Source organism: Dasypus novemcinctus, chromosome 8 (assembly GCF_030445035.2).
Source record: "Dasypus novemcinctus isolate mDasNov1 chromosome 8, mDasNov1.1.hap2, whole genome shotgun sequence".
In the NCBI taxonomy this organism is placed as follows: Eukaryota; Metazoa; Chordata; class Mammalia; order Cingulata; family Dasypodidae; genus Dasypus; species Dasypus novemcinctus.
This window is the reverse complement of record NC_080680.1, coordinates 110,329,355-110,357,330: the sequence shown is the minus strand read 5'-3', so window position 1 is coordinate 110,357,330 and position 27,976 is coordinate 110,329,355. Positions and strand designations below refer to the sequence as shown.

At 36.9% G+C, this 27,976-nt stretch overlaps 1 protein-coding gene across 1 annotated transcript in view; it reads right to left on the bottom strand.

Annotated features, from left to right (window-relative positions):
* Positions 1 to 27,976, bottom strand: part of SVEP1 (sushi, von Willebrand factor type A, EGF and pentraxin domain containing 1) — a 220,901-nt gene that overhangs the window by 104,401 nt on the left and 88,524 nt on the right. Inside the window, exons 9-20 of the mRNA XM_058302548.1 lie at positions 24,081 to 24,210; positions 22,085 to 22,192; positions 21,189 to 21,320; positions 20,325 to 20,519; positions 19,252 to 19,373; positions 16,032 to 16,140; positions 12,073 to 12,237; positions 11,311 to 11,544; positions 9,340 to 9,501; positions 8,133 to 8,294; positions 790 to 951; positions 345 to 436 (exon numbers count right to left, since the gene is read on the bottom strand). Coding sequence (XP_058158531.1) covers positions 345 to 436; positions 790 to 951; positions 8,133 to 8,294; positions 9,340 to 9,501; positions 11,311 to 11,544; positions 12,073 to 12,237; positions 16,032 to 16,140; positions 19,252 to 19,373; positions 20,325 to 20,519; positions 21,189 to 21,320; positions 22,085 to 22,192; positions 24,081 to 24,210 — 1,773 coding nt within the window. The remainder of the gene's footprint in view (positions 1 to 344; positions 437 to 789; positions 952 to 8,132; positions 8,295 to 9,339; positions 9,502 to 11,310; positions 11,545 to 12,072; positions 12,238 to 16,031; positions 16,141 to 19,251; positions 19,374 to 20,324; positions 20,520 to 21,188; positions 21,321 to 22,084; positions 22,193 to 24,080; positions 24,211 to 27,976) is intronic.

The following is a 27,976-nucleotide window of genomic DNA, read 5'->3' as shown; positions in this document are numbered from 1 at the left end:
AAGGCCTTTCACTAAGCCAAATGCCCTTACTCAAATGATGGGTTATGCTTGGGGTCAGTGTTATTTAGTGCATCAAAAAGCTCCCCACAGCTACATACTCTTGATGCCAGATATTGCTGGGAAAAAACTTATCTTTTCATACTTAGAAGTTCCTCTAATGCAGCATTTTTGGAAATCTCTTATTGGAAGTCACAAGTACACACAGTTATTCATTTATAATATTCATGAGTCTTGATTGTGTAATGTTTCAACTCTCGTAGTTTTTCTCTGTGTGACAAGTATAATGACAAATTGTTTTCCAAACATTCCACTAGAGAAAATTTTCAAATAGAAAATGCACTTACCTGGCTACTAACTTCATAATTTTTTCTATTATGTCCAGGAGAGGCAAGTGGGAGTATACTTTCTTCTGCTGCTGAGAAACTTGAACTAAAACCTAATGAGAGTAATAGGAAAACAGTAAAGTGTGGTAGATATTGCCAGTAAGTAGACTCTATCTAAATACTGTTATAGTCAATATTCTGGTTTTCAGAGTAAAGTCACATCTACTTTGGTTGGTTGTGATATATCATTAAATCCTAGGTTCTTAGAAAGAAATTTAGAAGTTATCAGTTCAACATTTCCATATTAAGAATCTTTGAGGCATTATCATAAAAAAAGACCTCAAAAAAAAACAATAAGTCCAGACACCCCAATTCACTGAAGTACTAATATTCAGAAAAAAAGCTGACATAGAGAAAGTAAGTCATCAATATGCGCTTATATAAGAAATGAGGAGTATCATCTTACTCGAACAATCTGTGATGGATCTGGCACCAGTGATTGTTGTAGTTCCATAGAAGGGACAAGATAAGCAGAAGGACTTCCCTGGGTTGGGTTGATAATAGTCTTGAGGACACGGATAGCAGGGCATTAGCCCAGAACGAGAGAATTCTCCTACTGGACAAGGTACTGCAGAGGTAAAAACACATCATTTATACACAGCAAGCAACACGCCTTATATTTAAAGAAGTGTCTTTGGTTTAGAAGTCCTTTGGTTGTAAGAAAACCAGTGAATTACTACATAATCCCTTCTACATATTTAATATTCATATAACCTTATCCAGATAAAAATTTGTTGTGCTTCCTTCCTATCTTTAACAAAATACATGAACCCAGTAAAAATTGGAATTGGCCATAGAACTTTGCATTCTTATTTTTTCCACTTCACATCATTAAACAGTATTTTATAAGATGGTTTTTTAAAAAAACTTATTTTATTTATTCTTCTCCCACCCTGTTGTCTGCTCTCTGTGTCCATTTGCTGTGTGCTCTCTTATCATTTTCTCTTTAGGAGGGACCAGAAACTGAACCTGGGACCTCCCATGTGGGAGAGAGGTGCTCAATCACTTGAGCCACCTCAGCTCCCTGCTTTGTTGTGTCTCTCATTGTCTTTCCTCTTTGTGTCTCCTTGTTGCATCATCTTGTTGGGTCAGCTTGCCATGCCTGCCTGTCATGCCAGCTTGCTGTCTTGCTCGTCTTCTCCAGGAGGCACTGGGCACCAAACTTATGATCTCCCATGTGGTAGGCTGGAGCTTAATCACTTGAGCCACATCCACTTCCCAAGACAGGTTTAATAAATGCAAAACATTGCATCCCATTAACAGGCCATACTTGATCTGACATTCAGTGGATGATTGCTTTCATTTGTTTTCTATTAGAAATAATGCTAAAATGAAATTTTCTACATAAATCCTTGTATATATTTCCAATAATTTCCTTGGAATAAATTCCAAGTAGTTGAATTGTTAGGTCTAAAGATATGAACAAATTTAAAGCTATTGATACATAAATGCCAAATCATAAAAAAATAGTAGTACCAATTTACATTGTCATCAACAATATAAGAAATCACTCTTCTCACTGCATACTTATCAGTATTGATAATGAGTATATTTAAAAATTCAATTTAAAGGTAAAAATAGAATTGTAATTTTTTTCATTTTGATGATAAAGGAAGTAGCTTTTCTTTATATTTATTACAAGTTTATTTTCTGCTGAATTGTTGTCTATTACTGAGGGGGTCTTCTATGTACTTCTATGATTATTTTATATATTAAGGATATGAACCCTTTGACATACTCAGAGAAAATACTTTTGCTAGTGTTTCACCTTTTAATTTTGTTCAACTGTTTTCATTGTACAATTAGAATTTTTTATTCCTTTTAAAAAATGTAATAATGAAAGACTGTAAAATGGATTTACTATGAAAATACCTTTAACTAAATCACAATGGCTTGATAATATTATTTCATTTTATATTTTCTAAATACTGTGAATTATAATTTTGATTCTTTTGACAATTTTTTTGATATAGTTTAAAATGTATAACTGTTTGGAATATGTTACTGTTTGCTTAAGATTTTATTGTTAATTTTTATTTTTGTCACCCTATGGTCAAGAATGTACACTGGATAGTTAATTATTGTTTTTAAAATTTATTAAGATTTTCTTTTTGGTTCAAGGTATTTGAAAATAATAAAAAATAATCCATAAACGCATCACTAAAATGTTATTAGAGTAAAAAGTATAATTTATAGTAATGATTCAATCTTATCAATTTTTTACGTTATTTATGGCCTTATTTATTTTTAAAAGATTTCTCTCCCCTTCTGCCCCCCCCCCCAGGTTGTCTGCTCTCTGTGTCCATTCGCTGTGTGTTCTTCTGTGACCGCTTCTATCCTTATCAGCAGCATTGCGAATCTGTGTTTCTTTTTGCTGCGTCAGCTCTCCGTGTGTACAGTGCCATTCTTGGGCAGGCTGCACTTTCTTTCGCGCCGGGCGGCTCTCTTTACGGGGTGCACTCCTTGCGCATGGGGCTCTCCTACGTGGGGGACACCCCTGCATGGCAGGGCACTCCTTGTGCGCATCAGCACTGCGCATGGGCCAGCTCCACATGGGTTAAGGAGGCCCGGGGTTTGAACGGCGGACCTCCCATGTGGTAGGCGGATGCCCTATCCATTAGGTCAAGTCTGCTTCCCTATGTCCTTATTTATTTATTTTTTTTAAAGATTTATTTATTTTTATTTATTTAATTCCCCTCCCCTCCCCCGGTTGTCTGTTTTCTGTGTCTTTTTGCTGCGTCTTGTTTCTTGTTTCTTTGTCTGCTTCTGTTGTCGTCAGCGGCACGGGAAGTGTGGGCGGCACCATTCCTCGGCAGGCTGCTCCCTCCTTCGCGCTGGGTGGCTCTCCTTACGGGCGCACTCCTTGCGCGTGGGGCTCCCCTACGCGGGGGACACCCTGCATGGTGCGGCACTCCTTGCGCGCATCAGCACTGCGCATGGGCCAGCTCCACACGGGTCAAGGAGGCCCGGGGTTTGAACTGCGGACCTCCCATGTGGTAGACGGACGCCCTAACCACTGGGCCAAAGTCCGTTTCCCTGTCCTTATTTATTGATTACCTATTTTATCTTTGAAAATCCAAGGGCAGTATTAAAATCTTCCATGAAAATTGTATTTCTGCAATTTCTTCTTATGAGACACAGATTTTGGTTCACATATTTTTATGCTGTTATTTGATGACTAAAGCTTCATCATGACCAGTTTATAATCCTTTTGAATTTTTGCGATACAAAATATTTTCCGCATTTGATGCTATTTAGCTTTTGCATAACTTCAGTTTGCCACCTGCTGGCTTACTTTTTATATTCATGTCTCTGGCAATCCATTATTTTTAACCTTTTAAAGTATGTTTTGTGTCAAACATACTTTCTGTAAAGAACATTTGGTTGAATATTGTTATTTAACCCATCTGAGAGTCTCTTGCCAATAATTGGTGGAATATTAATTAAAAAATATCCTCAAACATAACATAAGCCTGGTTTTCATTCAATAAATTTTGGTTGCATGTGACAGAGGGACAGTGGAGTTGACTACTCATGACTATATCCTTTGGTTGGGGTTTTAGACTGTTTATCATTGACAGATATACCTTTGACCCAAAGACGGACTCATGTGGATCATGTCCTTTCCATGTGCAAATGAGTGTCATTTGGATGAGCCCTGATGCCATATGAACAGAGAAGATTATTAAACTATCAAGACCTCTCTGCATAAACTTAAGTGTAGAAGACAGAATAGTTAGCCACAGTATCAGTGTACTTATCATACAGATTTTGGATTCTTGATAAATAAAATTCATATACCAGAATTAATTAATATGGTTCAGCAATTGTGAGATGCATTTGAGGCTCAAGGGAGGAAGATGCTCCATGTTTCATGGCATTCTCTTTATTAGTATGGGGAAACAATAAAGCGTGTGTGGTAATCTCAAGAAGTTTAGATCAAAGTTCTTAAGCAAAAATGAAGTCAGCCAAATATTTGGCAAAACAGCTTTTTTACCTACCCAAATGACAAAAAGTCAGAAGTTGGATCAAGGGATAGCAGAAGATATAGATATTAAGGCAAATTTAGAAAAAAGCATTTTGTGTGGTTACATTTGTTATAAGCCTGAAATAGTTTTAACTGTTTTAAGAACCTCTGTTTTACCAAGAATAAGAATACCTACTGTTTGTTAGCACTCTGAGCTCCATCAAACAAGTCACAGCTCTTGGCAGAGCTGTTTTTTACACAGACATATTGCTATGTTGTTGAGTTTAAAATGGTTTCCTGAGTCTTAAGTTTTCAAAAATGATTGCTTGATTGGGGAAGTTATTTTCCAAGCAGCCAATTAAAGTCATTAATTGAAAACATGGAATTTTTATTTGTAGAAGTATATAAAAACTTCTCTTTAAAAGAATATCTAGGAGCGCATATGAAAAGTTAAAAGGATAAAGCTTGTCAGTCCAACCCAAGATACTATTACGTACTAAACTTATCTTTTAAGTACAATTTTTTCAGCATAACCTTGCCTTTAAAACAAAAAAAGAAGACTATGTCCCTAAAAAACTAAGGGGATGCCTAAAATTTTACTAAGATATAATTGCACTAAAATATTGTTAATATTTTAACCTAATAGTCTGTTGGCTTCCCACAATGACTAAAAGGTTGTTGTAATATCTATAATTTACTTTAAAATATTTTGACATAGAAAAATAAATTTGCATGTGAAAATTAGTTTAATTTACATTCCAGGGGCAGACAGTTGTCCTAATGAGAAATATACTTTCCAGGAGTGGTCAATGAGCATTTACTATAGTACTTATATATGTGATAAATAAATTGAACTAACCTAGTCTCACCTCTTCTCTTGTAGAGAGTGAGAAAAATCTGTTTGTCAAAAATAATATTAAAATTGAATTAAAAATAGTGCATTGAAATGGCCAGAGGAAAATATCATCCCATAGTACAAGTCTGATATGTATCTCTAGGGGCCAGATTTTAGTCTCTAATACCATTTTCCATAGAAGAAATAGATTCATTAAAGGATTAGTTGGGGTAAAATAATACAAGGTTACCTAGGAACATTTTGACACCACCAAATGACATAAATGTTTTTAGAAGTCAAGACAAAAGGACATAAGAATCAGAGTAAAAGGCTCCCAACTAGCCAAATGTAGCAATTGGAGGATCAAAAAATAAAACTGAAATTAATTAAAACAAGTTAAGTCCATACAAAGGCTTGAATCTATAATGATACTCAAAAGGGAAAAAATATTTTCAAATAACTGGTATAATATTCAGGTTTATTTTATACAGAAAAAGAGGAAATTATGGCCTAAGTTTATATATTTTTTCAGAATGAGTGGAAGGAAATTCATATGCCAAGCTCAATACAGTCTACACTAGCAAAGAGGCAGGACTCTCAAAAACATTTGTGAACAGGCCTGTGAGATTATCCTGCTACTTCTCTTGTTTTCATTCACTAACAGAATATATATATATATATATATATATATATATATATATATATTTTAAAGGAGGTACTGAGAATTGAACCCAGGACCTTGTACATGGGAAGCAGGCACTCAACCACTGAGCTATATCCACTCCAAATGAGTTATTTTTTTCATTTGTTTGTTTCTTTTTAGGAGATACCGGGGATAGAACCCAGGACCTCATTAGTGAGAAGCAGGCACTCAACAACTTGAGCTACATTGCTCCCCCAGAATATACTTTAGTAAATGTGAAATAAAATTCAATTCAGTTGCCCTATTCCCTTTACAGTTTCCAAAGGCGCTATCATTTAACCTTGATGGCTGCTCCCTGATAGCATTTAGGATAACGCATACACAGCTGTGGAGCCAGGTAGATTTTTGCTTTCACAACAGACTTCCTGAGACAAAGTCAGAGGTTAACATTTATCATCCTGAGCTTCCTTTTAATTTCATCCTAGAGGGTCAGGGTAAGAGGTGTTGTCATCCTGGACCAAAAGTAATCTTGCCTTCTCCAACGTGACCATAGGTCAGCAACAACAAATCATTTGAGGGACTTATTCTTCAGATAAAAATCAATTAAAAATGAAAAATTTCAGACACTTGGGTTTGTGACCACAGACTCATGAGTATTTAATCACTGAGAAGTGATGGAAAGTAAAATGCATAGAGACTATAATATTATGTTAAATTAGCAATATACTTAAATATCACTGTTACACTGATTAATGATATTTTAAGGTCAACATGCTAAAGAAATGCAACAAGGGCATCTTATCTGGAAATAAGATAAATTGTACATGTCCATAAAAATAAATACGGGAAGGGAGGGAGGGAGAGAGGAAGGGGAAACTAAGGAAAAAATATATAAGGGAACATTTTAGGACTACTATCTCTCCCAAGATGCAATGCTAGACATCCCCCCCACACACACACACACACACTACCATATATAATTTCCTTTTTTGTTGTTTTCTAGGAATTTCAGTCTTTAATTGGATGCAATGATATGTATGACTGGTGTGCAGTGAGGGTCAGAGGTGTGTGTGTACGTGTGTCTGCAGATTAAGAAAACCTGGGACCAAGAAGTTGGCTTCTTAAAAAGAGCAATCATTCAATAAAGGAAAAGCGTTTCAGTTTTATGATTGCTGTAGACCTTAGGTTTGACAATAGAGTGTAGGGAATAGGGAAGACACACCTTTTAAAAAACACTCTTCTCTATTAGCCAGGCAGGCTTGTTCTGTTTCCAGGGAGGCAGCAGAGGTAGGTCAACAGCTTTTTTTTTTTTTTTTTTTTTTTTTTTTTTACATCCAGTTCCATTGACCATTCATGTAGAGTTCCAAATTTTTGGAATTTCTGGCAATAAATTGGTCTGGACTGTCAGTGTAGTTTTATTGTTATTCCAAATTTTCAACTTTTATTTTTATTTTCATCTGTATAAATATTTTGCCCGAAAACTGTGATCAGTAGGGATGTTAGAAATATCTAAATATTGGGACCCTTATCTCGTCATCATTTCTGATCATTTAAACCAGTGGTTCTCAACCTGTGGTCCTGGACCAATAAAATAACATCATCTGAGAACTACCTAGAAATGGCAAATTCTCAGGCTCCTTCCCAGATTTACTGAATCAAAAACTCTGGTGGGGCCCAGGAATCTGGGCTTTAACAAGCTCTCCATGCTGAAGTCTAAAAACCAAAATTAGTGGTTCTTGATTTTTCCTGTTACTTATAATCACTTGGGGGAACTTAAAAAAGACAATCAGTGTCCAGGCTCTAACACCAATTAAATTAGAATCTCCTGGGTGAAGATGAGGATTTGGTATTTTTACAATACTCATTTACACTGAAGGTGATTCTAAAGGGCAACCAAACTGGTGAACCATTGATAAAAATCTTCAAATTGTAAGGAATGAAATGTCATTATTCATAGGATAATATATTTTTCAGAGTTTCAGGGAATATTAGACAGGCCTAATTTTATGAACGAGGAAACTGCATTTCTGGTTTAGATATGTTTCTCCCATGTCATGAAGCCACATGTTTATTCCTATTTAAAGCCTGGGACCAAGTTTCATTCCTAAAAGCACCCACACAGTGTCATAATGAGGGTGTTTATACTTAAGTATTGGCTTCCTGAATAGAAGGGATTTTCCTTGAAGAGACAGTTACTTATGTTCTTTGCATACAGTAGACTTGTGATTTTGCTGAGACTATTCCACTCCGCCATGCATATAATAAATAGTTTGGACAAATATCAACGTCTAAGGCTTCAATCACCTCCACAAGCAGAAATGCCCACGGCTCCTCTTTTCACAGTTGAAGTATTTTCTGGGCATAAGAGGCAGCTCCGAGAACCAAACACTGGCTGATAAGTGCCCAGAGGGCACGTTTCACATGTCTCAAGTCCATTTGATGAGTAGGTACCTTGCTTGCACTGAGCTATAAAGAAAAATGCAAAATGATTAATAATGATGCTATGAGGCTGCACAGAATTAGCACTGTGTTTTCTGCATTTTAATTCAGAATGGAATGAGGGACATGAACAGCTCTGCCTCAGGTAGCCAACCATACACACTCTATTTCAGTCTCTCCCATGTTCTGTATACTAATACGTTTCAGACTTTGTTTCCAGTTACTTCCATTTATAGCCTAGCACAGAGTGTGACACATAGGAAGTATTCAATAAATAGTTTTTGAATAAAGTTTTAGCATCAGGCCCAGGTAGGGTGAGCAACTTTCTAAAATTCATGGTGATAACTTTGTGGAAATGCAGGTCTCGGACCAGATCCCCCAACTTCCAGTGCACTCTCGTTTCCTTTGGCCCTTGTCCCAAATGGCTCTCATGTTCAACACTGAGAGCACCTTAGTGCACTTGCAATCACCCATCTCTGGCCCTGCATTTATATTTGTCATTAAACAGCCACACCTGTAAGTCGGCATAATTTTGAAATTCCTGATTTTAGGTGTATCTTACGAGTTTTCAGAGTGCACAGAAATCTTCTATCATAAGCATTTCCACACAGAAACTCTCACTGAGAGTAACAGTAAAAATATTTCGAAAACATTGAATACTTTTAGTAGGGAGAACATGTGCCTATAATTATTCATTTCCAGGTAAATGGAGAGTTGATCTTATCATATCAAGTACTATTTTAACAAAAGCTTATAATTGCTAAGTGTCATGAAATTCCTTTCCAACAATGAATGTAAGACTCAAGAAAAATCCCAGCTAATTGATGAGTGTGGATTGGAGTTAATAACAATGTGTTTTGACTTATTTAGAGCAATGGAATGTTTCCACGTGAAAGGTAAACTAATTTCTTAATGTGGGGGAAATGTGCAAGTAATATTTTATAATTAAAATAAAGAATAATTAATGAGATTGTTTCCAGTAATGCTCTTTTTTCATCTACTTGCCATTTAGGTTTCAAAACTGGAAACAAAATTTAAGTTTCTTCTGGTCAAAATTATAGTACGTCTCTACCTTTACACTCAGAGATGCTTCTTGAATGGAGATACTCGGTGGAAGTCCCAGCTGGACAGAGTTTGCACTCGAGTTGCCCTTCTTCATCTTGATAAGAGCCCACCAAACAGCTTTCACAGACAGAGTGCTCCAGAGAATAGAAGGTTCCCAATGGGCAATTGACTGAAGAGAAACAAGCAGGACACACGGCACAGGACACTAGAGCAATGCAACTCTCTCACCTTAGCATAAAAGTAATAGAGCATACTTCCAGGCACTACTGTTTATGGGTTAAATTTTCCTGCCAGTGGTTTACTCATAAGGTAAACCTTCTAGAAATATATTCCTACAATATATTTCTGCTACAAACCAATGGCAGCAGATTCTCTTTTTGAGAAAATAAAAATAGTTGCTGATCAAGTATGTGCTAAACCCATGATAAATCAGGTTGCTGTGGGAGACAGCGAACAGAGAACACGCTGCTGGACCAAAAGGATAAAATAATAAGTGTCTAGGTTAATTGGGGGTTCAGAGATATCAAGAGTTTTCTCAGCTGTTCCTCTGAATGCTTTCCCTTATGAAACAGACTGAATCCCACACAGCATCATTTCTGGAGGAAAAACAGGCAAAGTGGTGAGACTAAAACTGGAGAGATAAGTAAACCCTTGTCTAGGCTGCAGGAATGATTGCTCACTGAGGGCAAGCCTGAATCATCTTTAGACTCAAGGACCCTGAACAAATGGGCCAGTTTTAAAAATCGTTCTTCCTTGGAGAGTTGGCATACTGTTTGGCATGCTTGATGGGGCTCCACAATTCTGAGAACAAAGCAGAACGCTAAATTCACTGAGAAAGCTGGTTTAGGGTACTATCCTTAGACAGGGGACACCTGAGCTCAGTGCCTAGGTGGTTCTGAGACTTTTAAGGTATGTGTGAATTATCCAGAGAACTTACTAAAAGTGCAGATCCCATACCTTCCCTCTCAAAGTGGTGGATGCATTAGTTCTGGAATGCAAGTCAAGCTATATTTCAGCAAGGCTTTCGATGGTGCTGCCACAGGTGGCTTGAAGACTATACTGAGAAATGCTGAACACTGGTCTATGTGACACCTGATTTTTTACGGAAAAAGTGGGGAGGAAACTAGAGCAGACTCGGAATGACAATTTTAATGTGCTTTTGGTCAGCTGAATTTGTGAAACTATGAAAAACTCCACTGAGTCTGGGAATAGCAATAAGAACTGCTGAGGACACAAAATCCCTTGCCAACAGATTGACACAAAACTTGCTAGGTTCAGCTGAATGTACAGAATTGGGTTAAAGGAGATTCCACTATCTACAAATGATGACTTCTTAGGCTAACAGCTGGAATTGATCTGATTGTGGCAGTCTGAAATAGGAATTAAAAGTTAAAGGGCTGGAGGGAGAGCGGAATGCACAGTGCTTAATGGGTACAAAAGGTATCCTCTGGGGGTGAGGATGGTTGTACAACTTTGTGACTGTACTAAACGCCACTGAACAGTCCATGTTAAATTGGTTAATCTCGCTACATGAATTTCACCTCAATAAAAAAACAAGTTAGGGCTTTGGTGTTGGCTGCTTGGGTAGGAATCTTAGCTATACCACTTAACTGTCTTTCTGGGTAAGTTCTGAGCCTTTCTGGCTCCAGTTATCTCACCTGTAAAATGTGGTTAATAAGAATGGTACCTCATAGAGTCGTTCAATAGGTTTAATAGGTTGTGAAGTGCTCAGCCTGCTTCAGCAGTGCTCTAAAAGTATTAGTTACTGGAACTGCTGCAGAAAGCTGTAAAGTCTAAAGATCTGTAAAGCAAACTAAGATTTGAATCCCCTAATTAAAACAGTTTCCTTATTCTGATTAACAGAAGTTATTTATATTCCTGAGACAAAATAACGAACACAGTAGCAAAGTGTATGTTTCATTTCAATATTCCCTTATAAAGCAAAAGAAATATTTTTCATCAGTGGGAACTATCTTACCACACATCCGCCCTCTCAGCACTGAGCCTGGTCTGCAGAAGAGGAGAGCCTGCTCTGTTTCTAACGAATTGCTGTCGGCTACCAGCATTTCAGATGCGAGCTGAAAAGAATACATGGGTTCCTTATTGAGGGTCCTTTTCAGTCGATTTGTGATCGTTTCCAGGGTCTTAATGAGTCGTTGCTGATTCTCCAATTCAAGGGTATCATTTCTTTCATCAGGTAATGGCACACTAGCTGAGATAAAAACAAAATAAAACATAACAAACACACACACAAATGGTGTTTTAGGAAGCTATTTACGATGAGTTTTTACCAAAAAAGAAAGAGCCTATTAAAAAGCTTTTCAGGAAAACAAAACAAAACAAAACACCTAAAATCAGCTCGACCACTACTTACTGAATAATTGAATGATATTAAGAACCATACAATTAGAAAAAAATTCTTCTGTCATCTGCCAGATCTACATTACTTTTGAGAGTTCTTCATTATAGCATATTAAATAACCGTAAATTCCTGCATTTTAAAAACACGCCTTAGCTCATCATGCCAAGACAAAAACAAAGCAGGGTATTTGTTGAGGTCAGAACCATAACATGCATCTGTGCTATTAATTAGCCAACTGTGCAAGGCTGAGTTCACAGTGCTTTCCCTAAGTTCCAGGGCTTTCCTTCATAATGATAAGAAAAGGAAGATTTGGGAAGTATGTTTTCAAATAAGAATTTCACATGATATTACCTTTCCAAATAGACAGTCTACCCTTACCTGTGATGTTAAATATTAACTTAATTTTGTGGTCAGACATTGGGATGCCTCTTTTGATCCGTGAAGATCTGGCTTTGCCAGTGCCCGGGGGAGTTTCTCGCACAGTGTCTAAGAAGTCATCGTAAGAGTAATCCAGTCTATTAGCTGCGCCCCAACCACCTGGTCCTGGATAGTGAGGGTACAGAAACAAATGATCAGACAGTTGCATCTTCCTCACAGTTTAGGTTCTAATGTGGAGCCCCAAGGGACAGACCTGTTGAAGTCAAACTGCCCTTGACGGTTTCCTAAATTGCCCATAATATACCACATACAGGTTTCAGTCTACATTCTTATATTGCAGTTTTGGGTACTTCATGTTAAAATTAGATTTCCCCTGGATTAGACCAAAAGTAGAAAGGAAAGTCTTTAAAGAGATACCAAGGCACTCAAACCATTCTATCTCTGAGTTAATCATTAGCTTTAGAGCAGGGATTCCTAGCCAGGGACCCACTGACCCGTGGAAGCATTTCAGGGGTGCTATGGGCTTGGACTGAAAAAAAAATCAACTTATTATCTTTATTTTCTCTGACTTCTAACTGAAATGTAGCATTTCCTTCACTTATGAATGTATGCAATAAATAAATTTCAGTGGTATTCATTTCCCCCGACTGGCAAAGGCATCAGTGGGACAAGAAAGGTTAAGAACCCTTGCTTTAGAGGTAAATAGGAGGTGGGTGCAGAATTCGTGCCCATTCCTGTTTTCCTTCAGGCTTGCTCCATTCTTTTTTATAATACCTGCTTTACAATCTTAGTGCACATGAACAGATTTGCTTCCTGCGAAGATTATCCAACATACCTGCATCATATTTTAAATGTGGAGAATAGTTTCTGAAAGCAACACATAAGTTAAATGCTTATTGAATTCAATTATGCTAGAGGCAACAGGGATGTCTGCGAGTCTCCAGGCACACTAGAGTCATGGTGACTTAGCACCTGGGTTCAGACTGTGGCTTCCTGATGGACAGTTGAATAATTTCAGTCAAGTGAGGCTCAGTTTCTTCATAGTAAAAGGGAGAAAATGATTCTTACCTCACAGGTGTAAATGTGGAATGAGTGACACACATACAAATAAATTATCTAGCTCAGTATTTGACTTGTGAAACCTCAGTAAATGCATTAATATTGTTATGTGTATACCATTGATACTCAAATACAGGCTTTAAAAATCAAGATCTATTTATACAGGCCTGCCCATTTAAGTAAACTGTTTTATGGACTTTCAAAAAATTAACTTAAGTTTTTGGCTATTAACATTTATTGGGGTTGAAATTTTTGCCTCCTCATGTAAGCATTTTCCCCCCAAATATTATACAGCTATCACAGAAAAAGAAAAAAACAGGTGAACAAAGAGAAAAATGAAAAAACACCTATAATTGTCCCACATAGAAATAACCACCATTAACACTTTATGCAAGCTTTTTTCTATGACTATATAAGCATAGGTATATGTTTACACGTACACACATACATATATACACATTTTACATATGTAATGCATTATATATTTACATGTGTGTATAGTATCTGGTATAAAAGTAAGCCTACCACACTTTTATCAAAACAAGATTTTATATATACATACTAATCTTTTTTCCAAATTTTCTAATATAACATGGCATTTCTGTGTCAATAAAGATACATCTACACTGTTATTTCTAATTATTGTATAGGCTAAACCACAAAATGTCTAACCAATTTCTGTTTTCAGTATCTTATGTTGTTTCAAATTTTTAGAACATCCTTATACATAAAGTATTTCATCAAATCTAAAACACCATCAATGAAAAGTCTTTCCAGTTGCAGAGATGTCAAAGTGAAAAATGCACATTTTAAGAATTTATGAAAAATAGTACATCTTTGCACTCTGGATTGATATTTATCTTGAGAAATATTCTAAGAAGTGAAATTTCTAGATCTGAGCCTATGAGCATTCTTAATCCTTTGGATCTACATTTTCAACTGCCTTCCAATTTCTCCTGTACATGCAATGTATACTATCATTTCTTTTTCTATGCTTTTGCCAACTTCACGCATTATGATTCTTACTCCTATTTGTTAATCTGACAGGCCAAAATTGGCATATTGTCTTAGTTTTATGTTGAATTACTTGAGTGTTATGATGTCAAACCCACTTTAATATCTTCACCTGCTCTTTGTAGCCCATCCCATCCTGTGTTGTTATAAATATTATGTTGACCTCAGGACTCCCCATTGGGGAGATACTCAGAAGGAAGACTTTCTCTTAAGTTCACAAGTACCACCTGCCCAGGTTAAATCTAGAAAACTGCAATTTGGATCTCTGTTAGATGACAAATATCGTCCATCTCGTTGCTTTATGATGACAGCCAACTCCCTTGGGTGCATCCTTGTGCCCTCACAGCCTACTCCAAAGGTCTCCCAAAGGAAGCACTGTTATTCCAGATGTATGTACCACTGTCAACTCCACCACCAGTGTTTCCTATCTAAAGCCGTACCTTCCAAAATGTTCACTGAAGTGTACTTAATAGTTAAAAGTGGAAATCAACCCCCAAGTTCACCAACAGGCAATTGTTTACAGAAATTATGGTAAAATGATTTGATGAAATAACATGTGGCCATAAAACCCTATTCAGTATAATATTTAATGACAGAAAAATGGCCTTAATATAATGTTAACTAAAAAAATGCATGCTTACAAAACTGGATACACACACATATACTTATCATATATAATATTAACAGAGTATTTCTGGGATTGCAGATTATTTTTTGTTCTTTTTCAGCATTTTCCAAATTTTTACAATAACCACATATATGCAAATGAGACTATAAAAATGTAAAAAGTCTGAAACAACAGTCAACATCATTCTTCATGCTGAATTGCTAAAAGTATTACCAATATCAATACTGTCAGAAACAAAAAGGATGGAAAAAAAAAGAAACAAAAAGGATGTCTGCTGTAATTGAGTTAATACTCATCACACTCTCAGATTTCCTTCTAACCACTCGTACTCAGGCATTTAATCTTTTCCATGACCCTCTGAGGTCAGGACTCTTATATCCCCATTTTATGGATGAGGAAACTGAGGCACAGAGTGCTGTGATAACTTGCTCACAACCACACAGCTAGTACATGGCAAAGCTGGGATTTGGACCTAAGTAGTTTGGTCTTAGAGTCCATGTGCTTAACTATGACACTATTTTGTTTTCACTATCATATATATATATATATATATATTTAAAAATGTAACTTTGGAAGTTCTGGACAGTTTTATATGAGTGAAATAAATACCAGGAGTATAATGACTGGAAAGGACAATAAGTTTCCTAATTAAAAACCCCAATAGTTTTGACAATTGAAATCTAGAAATATTAAGGCAGTCATCTAAGTGGCCAATACACCAGCAAAAAAGTCACATTCCCTACTTAGAAATACACTCAATAAAAATATGCAAAGTCCATGTGGAGAAAAACATCAAAATTCCACTGAATAGCATATTAGACAAATAAATTGAATTATATTCTGGATGAGGAATTTGACTATTTCATCTGTCAACTACTTTAATTCAACTTAAAGCAAATTAGTTTCACGTTCAATTCAATGCCATATAAAAATTAGTATGAGCACTTCACGACTATTACTATTCTCTTCTAACGTATCAAATCAGTACTAGATTTTGCAATCATAATTTGACTTCGTTTCCTAAGGGTTCTTCATTCTGAAGAGTTTTGGCTAATTTTTTGAAATAATTTAGTGGTACCAAAGTTTCATATATTCATAATGACCATGAAGCACACTGTGAAATTATGCAGCCATCTTAAAATACTTGACGAATAAATGAATAAAAGTTCATTTTTCTAGTGTGCTCCACTTTTCCTGAACTATTTTCTTATTTTGCAAATAATTCTTGCAAACTACCAACACCAAATAATTTAATTACCAATTGCAAAGCCATTTTCATAGTCATAATTATATTCCAGGCAATATTTTTTGGTCAGGTCCTCCAGTTTGCAGTCAATGTCGTCAGCATCACTACAAAATGATGGGACCTGCAAATTAAAAAAAAAATTAAAAGAAAAAGAGAGAGAGGATCAAACACAAATCACTTGTCTCTGCTGTGGACAAGTCTTTGCTCCTCCAGCCTTCACAATCCATCAGCAGGAGGGAAGTGAGGGCCCCAAAGCTCTGCAGCCCTGAGGAGACTCCCATCCTTCTCCAGCTTCTAACTGCTTGTTGATCACCAGGATTCGTCCCATGCCTTCCATTATCCGTGTTTATGTTATTCACCACAAGAAGGCCCAGATTCCCGGGTTATCGCTTTTCTCAAAATTTTCACCCACGTATACTTTGGAGAGTCCTTTTTTCTGACCCTTCCTCCTACCACTCCCCTATTTCCCCAAACTTCCCTCGGATAGTCAGTCAGTCATTGGCAGAAACTATTATTTTCAAAATTCCTCTTAATGCTTCCTTCATCATTGGCTCTGAATGAAATCTGGCTTTCCAGTTTTCTCCAGTGGTGGGCCTGGAGGTGGAAGAAGTGTCCTCCCTGCTTCTCATCATTGTTTCCAGGTCATTCTTCATCTCACCTCTTTAAACCTTTCCCACTCCCACCCCCCAGTTTTGAAGCTCATGACATCAACTATCCCACTTACTGCCCCTTCTTGTGGCAGTCATCCCCTAAATTCCAAGAATGTTAATAACCATTCCTGGTACAATTCTTGGTGCATTCTATGTCCATATAACTAATCCTTCTGTCACCCCAACTTCTCAGTTCCTTTTCCTCTTCTCCCTCTGTCATCCAACCTTATTTTATCACTTTACTCCCATAGTCTTCCCCAACACATTGTCATTTCCAGGGACCTTACCCTCTCCTACACCAGTGAATCCAAACATTGTTTGACCCCATCAGAATTTAAAACCCACTGACCCTACCACTCTTCACTGAGTGCCCTCAGTTCTTCACGTCTTTGCTTCCTTATTTACCTGGCTGAGATTCCAAGTCCATTGCCATGAATCACTTCTTTGCATACACCACCCTCTCTTTGTTTACCTGGAGAGCTCCTAACCCTGGTTCAATTAATCTCTCTGCTTCTTTCCACACCTGTACTCACATCAATTATGGCTGGAGAGAAAACACATCCCTGGTTACTGGCAATCCTACTATATTTCTATATATTTGCTTCCTCTCTCCTAGAATATTATTATTTTATACCATTTTCTCTCTGCTCAACCCTCTAATACTTTCTTCCCATCCTGACTCTCAGCTGATCATTGCACTTTTCTGCACTGACAAAATAGAAGTTTCGCATGCTTCCACCACCATGTGAGCCCACTTCCCGCACCTGTGTTCTTGTATATTCTACTTTCCTTCTTGAGATGATGAGAGAGCAATCTATGATCCTCCCTAAAACCAAACCTTGTCATTCCCCAGATCCCATCACCTCCCACCTACTCAAGGCCATCACTCCATGGTCCCCTCTCATTCCTAAATGATCACTTTTCTCCTCTTTGCTGAATCATACCTGTAAGTCTATGAATTTGTTGTAATTTCCACCTACATACCACAAAATCACAATTCACAGCGCCTTTATTTGAAGCAAGAAATAAAAATTCCTTTTAAACAGTTGATTATATACACAGTTTCCAATCCCACCCACCAGTCTCTCCTGAACCCCCTCCACTGAAATTTCTCTCATTATAGTACAAAATGTTCTGTGTTGCAAAATTGAGTTTGCTCTCAATTTCCATTTTGTTTGATCTGTCATCAGCATCTGAACAGTTAATTACTCCATGCTCTTTGAAACTTGGTTTCCAGGAAAGAAAACTTCCCTGGTTTCCCTCCTTCCTCATTGACTGCTCCCTCTTGGTCTTCTTTGCTGGTTCCCCATCTACTTGGCCACCCAGTTCTGAGGCTCAGCTCTCAGATGTCTTCTCAGTCTATACTCACTCTCTCTCGCTAGGTGATCACATCCAGTCTTGTGTCTTTAAATACTACCTATGCACTGTCAATTCCCAAGTTCCTATGTTCAGCTTGGACCTCTTCCCTGAATTCCAGTCTGGTATATCTAACTGTACAATTAACATGTGCAGTTGGAGATATAAAATGCTTCTTAAGCTTCCACATACTTGCCTCCATTTTTCCAGTTGCTAAGGCCAAACTCTGGAGTTATCCTTGCCTTTTCTCATTCTCTCACACTCTACATCCAATCTATCAGCAAGTCCTTCGAAAGCTACTTTTGGAATATATTCAAAATCCAATCATTTCTCAACCTCCAGTGCTGATCCAAGCCACCATTATCTCTTACTTTTAGCTTCCTGTGTAGTGTGGTCATCTTGCTTCTACTCCCTCTCCCAGCTCCCCCCACTGCCCAGAGTCATCTGTTAGTTGGTCCTGTTAAAACGAAAGTCATACCATTTTACTCCTCTTCTCTAAGCCCTCCGATGGCTTTCTATCTCACTTGGAATAAGAGCCAGTCTCCACAATGACCTTCGCGGCCCCTTGTGGTCTGCTTTCTCTTCAAACCTTACTCACTCTACCCTATCATTTCCTTGACCATCTCCTACTATTTGTCCCATTATTCTCTCTACTCTAGCCACACTGACCTCTTTCCATCAGCTCAAATTCCTAAACACATTCCTGCCTCAGGGCATTTGCCCTTTCTGTTTTCTCTGTCTGGAGTATTCTTTTCATTGGTATGTTCATGGCTTGCTCCCACTGTGCTTTCCCTTATGCACTGAAAGAATCCTAAACAAAAATACATGAAAAAGAAAACCTTTACAATTCAGTTATCTCCTCCTCAAAAAGAAATTCAGTCTATAATGCTTGGTATTTTTGTCAGGTATTAAATGGTGAGTCAGTCATTCTCAAACCAGGTGGGTCTTAAGGTGCTGTGACTTTCTGACTCAGGGTGTTAAAAATAATTTTAAAAATTGGTTTTTAAAATACAGATTTACTTATAATTATAATTCATTCCAAGAAGTGAAAAATCTATGAGTAACTTTAAATATTAGAAATATCAATTCTATATATTAGGAACCATGAAAAAGAGGTTAATAATTGGGATAAGGAATTTTAGTTGCAAATGACCAAGAGAGGCTATGGAAAGCTCAGTAGAGTCCTTTAAAATATGACAACCAATAAAGGAATACTTCTGACATACCATTTTCCCCAAGGTAGTCTCAAAAGCTTCAGAAAACTTCTTCAGCAGATCCGTGTCATCACAGCGAGTTGCTTTATAAAGCATCTCAAAAGACTTGAAGCCATGATTTGCAAAACGTTTTACTGAAAAATGTTGGAAAAAACAGCTTCAATTCAAAACAGGTTCAATTAGTGTTTTTCAAAGCAAAGAATTAACTTTCTATGGAATAATTGTAACTAAATATTTTAATTCTAATATGATTTATGAGATTGTTATAAAAACAAGAGAGGAAAGTTAAGGAAAGTTCCCAAAGTACTGAAAAATTTCTAAATATGATATATAACATCCTTGGAAGTATAATTTACACATCAATAAATTCCTTCTTGGATCAGAGGTTTGCATTAGTTAGACTCAGCAAAGAGGCCCCAAAATGTTCATAAATAATAAAATCCTACCATCTAAATCTGTGAAAGAGTTATGTGATACTACTTCTATTTAATTTCCTAATTTGGAAAAAAAAATAGATGCAGTAAGTGGGTTTTAATCTTTTTCAGAGACACTGGAATTTAAACCCTATTTGTGGAAAATGGATCAAAGATTCCACTCCAGGGTATATTTATTTATACTAGGCAAAGCAATTGGGTTGTTTATTTTAAAAATGTATATTTAAGATTATAGAATAGTTCAATTTGCATCTAAATCAAGTCTAAAGGAAATGTTGCTGGCCTATTTCATTTCATCAAATATATTGGCTTTTAAATATAAGGCCTACTGAGGAATATGAGACTATATATTTAAGTTTATTGGTCAAGAGCTACATGCTGATAAGTCTCTTCAGATATTTCTGGTAAATAAAAATGAAATGGCCAAGAAGGTTTTGCCTTAAACTGAATCCTATCCTATAACAATACAATCTTTGGCAAAATTCCAGTAGGTTAATATTTTAAATTCAGGGATAAGCATTCCTTTGTCTACATAATTTTGGAATTTCTGGCACCAAACTTGATCCCAATTTTTCTCTTTAATGCTTTATAGCTATACACAGACACATATTCACACACATTAAAGAAGTTCAAAATAAAATGAGAACTTACTAGCACAGTCTGGCCATTCAGTGGAATATGGAGGTTTCCAGATACCATCTTCATAATCACAAGAATACTTCTCAGTAGACCCTTCTGTGAAATCATAGCCCTCCAAACAACTTAATGTGCAGTTAACTCTGGTACTATCTTGAGTACATATAAAATCCCCATTTATAGGTGTGAACGGAACTTCACAAGGAGAACCTGTGCAAAAACACAGCATTAGCCATATAAAGTGGTATTAGTGTAGTATAAAGTAAATTCCGGGAGTCTAAGCCGAATTGTGAAAAAGACTCCTCCTGTCTGCCACTATTCCTAGAAACCTTTCACCATAAACCCCATTAAAAATTCATGGCATGGAAACAGATGTGGCTCAGGTGGTTGAGTGCCTGCTTCCCACATGGGAGATCCCAGGTTCAGTCCCTGGCTTCGGTATCCCCGCCCCCCCAAATTTTTTTAATGGCAGTGTCTGCATCTGGTTCCTAGGTGGGTATAACCTGAAAGCTGCCTTTATGCCTAATTAGAGGTTTTGTGTATTTTATGACAATCTAAAAGTTTTTCTGGTTTGGGTTTGCTATTTTTGGCATTCCCTTAAGAAAAATGTTAACTTGATAACATTGTGTAGCAATGTATCATGGCAATTATATTTTGTAGCTCTAGGAGAAACTGTTAATTTAAGTCTACCTCGGAAGAAATCATTTCTATGTATCATGAAGGCAAGTAATGACAATTGGAAACCTAAGTAAAATGTATCAATCTTCTAATTTTAAAACTCTACTGTTCATAGCCTAATTCTTTCACAAAACAGAGGACTATAGCAACCACACATATCAAATGTCAATTGGATTTTTGGGGGGACTTATAAGAGAATACCTTTTATGACAATGTGGATGTCACATGTCCTGCTATTGCCCGATGGGTCGGTGGCTGTATATTGCACTATAGTCTCCCCATGAGGGAAAAGGTCTCCGGGTGTATGAGTTCTGATGATGACCAATACAGACCCTGGAAAGGAGGAGTCAGATTTTGGGGTTATTGGTCTGCAGTCACTTTAATAGTCACCTTAGTTGAAGTTTCATCTTCTCTTCATACAAATCAGCTGGGCATTATATTTACACTGATTTGGCCACTAATAAAGAACACAAAATTTAATATTTATGCCATAGCATAGAAATATGTTTGGTGTTTCTATTTTTATAGATTCAAAGACTCTATTAAATTAAGGCATTCTTGCTAAGCAAATGATTTTTCTTGATAGATCATTGGTCATTGGAAATTTTATTAAACTATTCAGTTTGCATTTTGATTGCTCAATTCTGGGTTTTAGTGAAACCTTTAAAGTGAATTTCAGTTCAATTTCAATTTCAGTTGTATTTGCTTATTTTTTCCCTGCTTTCCTAGGATTTCTTATAATTTATTTTGCAAATATGTAGATATGCTAGAGATACTAATAGAATGAGTTTCTATTTTCAGGATTACGTATGCTTGGAAACTCAATAAATTTATCAGAACACATTCAAGTATGGGACCTGAACAGGATTAATAAATGTCCTTTGAATACTGAATAAGGGAAACCCCACGGATAGGCAGGGTTAATAATGTTAAATTAACTATGATTAGCCTAGTCTTAAACACATCACCTTATATAGTTAGTCATCCTATTTAGACAGATTTTGCTTTCTATTTCTTTTTTATCCTGCTTTAAAGTTTAAAAAAAATGAAATACAATTTAGGGTTCGCAGGCTCACAACAAATCCCTGCATTCCTACCGGAGTTGTCTGAGAACTGAGGCTCATCCCAGGTTGCAGCATGCTCCTTGTCTGGGACCTGGACAGGAGGTGGGGATCTGCACCGGTCTATGACAGGTGGCTCTACATCTAAAGAACAAGAAAACAGAGAAAGAGGTCACAGCTGACACTCAAAAGTGAGGAGAGAGTTTGCTTGAGAGCACTGAAATCTGCTTGCGTTGGCAGAGAACCCTGACCATGTAAGACAAAAGGTCTTCCTGGAAGCCCCATTGATAATGAGGTGCTTTATCCAGGCTACTTGCAGAACCTCAAAAGGTAGAGCTGATGCTTGCTATACTGTTTTCAGTCCACTGAAGAAATACCAGGTTTTCTAAAATGACCGAGGAAAGCAGTGGAAAACACAATTATGTGGCACCTGTTTGTGGATTCAGCTCATAGTAGCTGAATTGACTCCCCTAAAAGTGACTAGCATCTTCCCAGATAGGCCGCAGGTATGGAATGACTAAACCAGTTTCTCCCATGAGTCTCCTCTTATCTGAAGGGTTAAAAAAGATCTGAGAGAGGGCTAAATGGAGGAGCAGGGGATAGAGATCTGAGTCATGTTGTAGAACACGTAACACGCAAGTGAGGGTATGATATTGCTGGAGGGTTAAGAGCTAATGCCCAAGGGTGGCATCCTGGAGTATAAGATAAAATTCAGGTGCAGACAAAGAATAAGATGTGACCATGGTGGGGGGATGGGGGCAGAAATGGGGAGGGTGTGACCTCACCCTCATTTATGGGTCAGTCACCAACACCCTGTCATCTGAAGAAAAGAAGAAATGTAGGCTTTGGAATGTTTTCTCACTCTCTGTCTCTCTATTGTCTCTCCCTCTCTCTTTCATATTTTGCAAACTTAGCTGGCGTCTAGTTATATACTTGAGTACACATTTTACAGGTCACCATGCCAGCTCTTCATTATGAAAAATTAAAACTTGGCAGACTCATGAATCACATTTCCAAGTTTAAAAATCCCAGGATCAGATATAAGAAATCCAACATATTCTTCATGCAACAGGTAAAAGCTCATAAAAAATACAATAGAATACAAATAAATGCTCATAAAAAAAGGAAAAAGGACCAATTGGGAGATGATGCAATGAGGGATTGGCCTACAACAGTGGTTGTGAGTTTGGAGGAATGGGGGCAGATTTCAGTAGGTAAAACCAGTAGACCCTGACAACTAGGATTGGCTGTTGGTGAAGGAAGGGGACAGAGGAGTTAAGGATGACTTCCAGATTTTTGCTTGGTAGCCAGTGGTTGGTTGAGTAATTTTCTGAGCTGAGGAATATATTAGGTTTGGGTGAGTTTGAAAAGTCTGTGGGATAGCCATATGAGAAGGTGCAGTGGGCAGTTTTATATATTGATTTGAGATCTGAGCAGGAGATAGAAATCTAGGAGTCATCAGTTACCAAAATCACCTACGAAAATGACAGATTGAGAAAGAGAATAAGGCCAAAGCTGGAACCCTGGAGATGACATTTGAGTCTTTCAGAGGGAGAAAAACCTGAGATAAAGATGAATGTTGGCTGAGAAGTATAGGAAAAGAAACAGAGAAGACTGGTGTTGGAGAAGCTAGGGAAGGAGAGAGTTTTCTCAAGGGGAGAATGGTTAATAATGTAAAATCTGAGTAAAGATTATGTAAAATAAGGAATGTAGAAGGAACAGCATAGTTTATAGGAGGGAGGGGGACAGAACCAAACTTGACTGCCCATGAGAATAAATGGCAGTTAATAAGATAGAGATGGTCACCACAGGCAACTTTTCAGAAGAAATAAAGGAAGAAATCAGAAATATTATGAAAGGTAGAGGGGCTATAGGATTCAAAGAGGGAGTGGCTTGAGTAGGTTTCAATGTCAGTAGGAAGAATGAGTGGAAAGGGAGTCACTGAAGATAAAGGAGAAAGAGAGAACAAAGTACCTGGGGATCCTAGGTTACTTTTGCAAACCTGCTCAAATATATTTTGAAGAACACTTACCAAGAACCTTTACATGGAAAGTACAGCTGGCTTGGTTGCTGGAAAGGTCAGTTGCTGTGTATGTGATAGCAACATCTCCAATGGGGAAAAGGTAGGGTGGAGTAAAAGCTGGATGGACGTGGACTGACACCTTTTGGAAACAAATATTTTGAATGTTAACATTAATATCGATAGTGTGTTTATTCATTCTTGATTTATATATTATATACATTTATATATTATTGATAAAGCCATATTAAAACATGAAAAGAATGCTCTATATATAGGGAAAAAGAAATTCAGGCATGGCCTTTTGGTGCTTTTTCTTTCCAGAGTATATTGTATTTACATAGTTAATAGAACTGGCATACCAGTACACATAAAATGTTGCTCTGTTTTTTAAAAACATATCTTAAAATTTTTTCATGCTATTAGTATTTAGAGCTTAATATGACTTTTAAATTCCTCCAAAATATCCTGTAGGATGAATATACGATGATTTAAGAAAATCTGTTAGAGGGCATTTAATTTAAGTTAAACAGGCACTGGGATGAACAGTTTTACACATATAATTAAAAATATATTGATTATTTCATGACCAGAATTAATAACCCAAAAGTCACTACCATTTTACTGATAGACAATACTAAATTTCATTCCCAGAACCTGGCAACAAGTTGCATTACGATTGTCAATGTCTGATAGTGTCAGTGTTAATGTGCCCAAATCTATATGGAATATCATCACTTTTTGATAGTCAAAATTATGGCAATTGATTATTATTTTAATTTTCATTTCCTTAATTCTTATGCTAAGATTAAATTCTCATATGCCTGCATATTATATTTATTTTTGAATTATAAATCTATATACTTAGTCCATTTGAAAATTGTGACGTCATAAAAAAATTTATATTCAGAAATATCTGAGGCATTTTCTCTAGTTTTCTATTTGTCTTATTTTATAAAATGTTTAAAGTATGAACTTTTTATTTTTTTCCTCTCTAGGAGAAAAAAGGTACTGAAGCTGGGACCTCTCATGTGGGAGGTGGGCACTCAATTGCTTGGGCCACCTCTGCTCCCCAAATTATGAACATTAAAAGTACTTTTGTAGTAAAATACCATTGTCTTTTCCACTGTGATTTTGTGATTTTAAAAAATATTTCAAATAATCTCAGAAGTCATTCATGGAGTGGTTTGATAAGCATAAAATTATATTTGATTGTAGCTTTTAACAATGTTTTATTAATAATGTAAAAAATAATTTTGAAATGTATTCATGTATAATAGGACTTGAGAATATAACTTTACAATCTTTTAATCAGTCAAAATTTATAAGCCAACATATTTTTCTCTAAATTGTGATTCCTCACTCATGGAATTTTAAATTATTTATACAGAATATTTAAATTCATATATATATGATGTTTAAAATTCATATATATATTAGTTATCCATTATAGTCCAGCATCACATTGTTTTAATTAGTTTTATTTTATAATATATTTTGATTTCTAATAGATCCAGTTTCCCTCATTATTTGTTATCTGTGTGTTCTACTCTGCACTTTGTGGGGTTTTATGTGTTTTTTTTTTCCAACCATTATGTCATCTTGTCAAGTTCCAAAATAATAATGTTGATAGAGTCACTGGCATATATTTATTCTATGATTATTTTTGTTTTTCTCTCTACAAATACGGCACATATTTCCATTTGCCTTCATTTTTTCATTGGAAGTCTTTCAAAGTTTCATATTTTCCTTTAACATGCCATTCACCTTTCCTGCTATGCACATGCCTAAATATTATATATTTTATCTTGCATTCTGAGTAGAATCCCTTTTGATAGCCTATTATATATATTGCATTATATCTCCTGCACAGTGATATGGGTATGTGTGTGTGTATTCATCTAAATCTGAGTACTCAATTTAATAGTTGTTTAGCCCCATGAAAATCAGGAATGTGAAGAATAAGTTTAAGAGGCTCATTGAGAACATACAGGAGAAACTAGAAGTCAAACTCAGGGAATAGATAGTAGATATGGAGGACAGAAAGTAGAGCTATAACATGAAAAACTGGTGTTCCTGAAGACGAAAACATAACAAATTGAGTAAGAAAAATATACAAAGATATAAATGAAAACGTTGAGCTGAAGAAGGTTATGACTTTGCAGATATAAGGGCTTCTCCATGTACCAGGCAACATTCATAAAGAACAACAAACAAATCTCAGATAATTTCTTGTAAAGTGAAAGAGTCCCACAAGCATATAAAAGAAAGATTATCTAAAAGGGAAAAATATCTTTGAGGCAGTAAGTGCCAGCCTGGAAATAAGATAGTCTCCTACATGCAAAGGCTCTCTAAACCATATATGCTCTTTCAGAAAAGTGGTTTCTGAATATTCCAACCAAAAGATGAATCCAAGTAAATCCCTCAGAAGTGTGGAAAGTCGTGGTTTGAAAGTAATGCACAAACACCAAAACTATGTAAGCACTGTCTTAGTCTAAAAAATTGTGGTAAATGTGGTTGCAAAAAAGATATCAAAAGTTAGAATGTCTGAAGGGAACATAATAATATAAAAAAACTAATAACTAATAATAAATTAAAATCCCAGATTATACTACTTCCTTAAACCTCCAATTTAAGGCTTCAGGATTAAACTCCAACATCAGAAACCCTCACCTTTGTTCTTTGCCATGCCTTTTACCTGTGTGTCCCCACCCACCAAGGGGTGGGCACTCAACACCCTAATCATAATTCAGTCATGCCCAGGTACAGATCAGATTACAAGTATAATCCAATATTTCTTTTTGGAATTCATCAATAATATTAAACTGCTACAATGCCCTTGAGAAGAGTGCTGTGACATTTCCTCTCTTTTCTCCATGAGGAAGGGAATGGGGAGGATGACTGCCTCAAATCAGGTGGCCAGGCTTCAGAAAACCACTCCTGGACCATTTGAGGGGCATGCTGATAAAGGAGAGACCAGTCTTTCATTCCTAAGCTGAGTGACTGCTGGGCAGTATAAAACCAGAGATTTATCCTGGTACTTGGAGTGCCAGCAGAGTTCTTGGGTGAAGTTGACACTCATTCCTGCAGTTCAGGGACACGTATGAACATAGATTGACACCTGCTTCTCTCCTGGTGAATTTTGAGGGCAGGAGGCCTGCTTCCACAATCTGGAAAGACTGGGAGGGGGTGGCACTGGCTGTGGGTCAGGCTGCACTCCCATTCCTAGGTATGGTGTAAACATATCCAACGGGAAGACAGCAGTGATTGCACCCTGCTGTGCATATGTTAAGATGGAGTCTCTAGTGGAGAATCTCTTTCCTTGTCTTTTCCAGCTTTTGGAGGCTACCTGCATTCCTTGGCTCATGGCTGTCTTCTTCCATCTTTCAAAGCCAGCAATGGTGTGTTGAGTCCTTCTTACCTCACATCTTTCTAATCCTCCTTTTGTCATAGCATTTCTGTCTGCTCAAAGCTGGTGTCTTAGTTTCCCTGAAGCTATGACAAACACTAAACCTGTGGCTTAACAACAGGAATTTACTGGCTCATGGTTCCAGGGGCTAGAAGCGTCTTCCTGGGATCAGTAGAGGTCTGGTTTGCCGGCAATCCTTGGGTTCCTTGGCCTTGCTGTTGCTGGGTTCTGTTGACTTCCAGCTTCTGCTCCTCCATGTGGCTTTCTCTTCATAAAGCCCCCAGAAATAGGTTTAAGGCTCACCTGCATTCAGTTGAGTCACACCTTGACTAGTGATAATCTTCAAAAGGTCCTGTTTACAATGGATTCACCCCCACAAGAATGGATTAAGTATATGCTCTTTTTCCCCTGGGGTACATAATTCAGTTGATCACAGCTGGGAAAGATTCTCCTCTTTCAAGGACTCAGTGATTAGGTTGGGTTCACCTGGATAATCCAG